Source organism: Contarinia nasturtii, unplaced genomic scaffold, assembly GCF_009176525.2.
Source record: "Contarinia nasturtii isolate CC-2019 unplaced genomic scaffold, AAFC_CNas_1.1 Cnas_scaffold_1239, whole genome shotgun sequence".
NCBI classification, from domain to species: Eukaryota; Metazoa; Arthropoda; class Insecta; order Diptera; family Cecidomyiidae; genus Contarinia; species Contarinia nasturtii.
In genome coordinates, this window is record NW_022198580.1 from 10224 (window position 1) to 11307 (window position 1084).

The window sequence follows — 1084 nt, forward strand, 5'->3', positions numbered from 1 at the left end:
AAATACATCTAAATCCAACGATGACAATGTGATTGTCATTCCTGATTCATCGCAAACGCCAGCTTCAAAAGTGCAAGAAGTGCCAAATACATCTAAATCCAACGATGACAATGTGATTGTCATTCCGGTTTCAACGAAAACACCGGAACAATTAGCGAGAGAACGAGCTATGACAATTGAAGAACAACGCATAGAAAATTGCAACTACATTCGACGCCGGCATTCGTATCTTCAAGATAGACACATAGATGCATTTATAAATGTGGTCAATAGTACAGGAAATTGGTCTATGTTGAGCATCTTGTATGTTCAAAGAATTTCCATGTATTATCAGGATTTTGCAGTGGTCGACGATGTCCAAATTATTTTTGAAGGAGCTGCTGGCATATCGAATGTCGGCCATTACATTTGTGTTCATTTCGTGTATGCTGAACAAACAGTGTACATTTACGACAGTCTGTATTACTGCAATATAAGTCCACGATGTCGATCCATTCTGCGAGGTCGATATGGACAAAACATACGAATTGTTTACATAAAACCGCAAACACGTCAACCCGACCTTCGTGCATGTGGAGTATTCGCCGCTGCATACGCCACTACTATTGTATTAGGACTTGATCCCCGAACATATTCATTGAGATTGGGAAACTCGCGCAATCCAGCCAACCGAGATATGACAACAGATTTGCGATACCATTTAGCCGACATAATCGAAAATAATCAACTTTCTCCATTTCCATCTCAGTGAAATTTTTCAATAGATTTTAATTTAATATTAAAAGATTTTTTCGAAGTTTTCAAACAGTTTTCATTTTACATTTACTAATTTTCTTAAAAAATGCAATACATTTATCGATAAAATTGTTTCAAAAAATTTCCATTCTCATAAAATAAAACCATATCAATTTTTCTACCAAAAAGTAAAAAGCATTGAATAATTTATTTAACTTTTTATTAGAGAACAAAAATTCAAAAAAAGAAAAGGACCAGAAGAATTAAAGGTAAAATAAAGTATGTAAGGTATGCATGTCGTGGATCACAGTGCGGAAAAGTTCATCTTACGCATGTAAGACATTTTATT

The 1084-nt window shown here is 34.8% G+C and overlaps 1 protein-coding gene across 1 annotated transcript in view; it reads left to right on the forward strand.

The window, feature by feature from the left end:
- The window catches only part of LOC116344956, a 5085-nt gene extending 4334 nt beyond the window's left edge, over window positions 1–751 (forward strand). Inside the window, exon 3 of the mRNA XM_031773816.1 lies at window positions 7–751. Coding sequence (XP_031629676.1) covers window positions 7–751 — 745 coding nt within the window. The remainder of the gene's footprint in view (window positions 1–6) is intronic.
- The last annotated feature ends 333 nt before the right edge of the window (window positions 752–1084 follow it).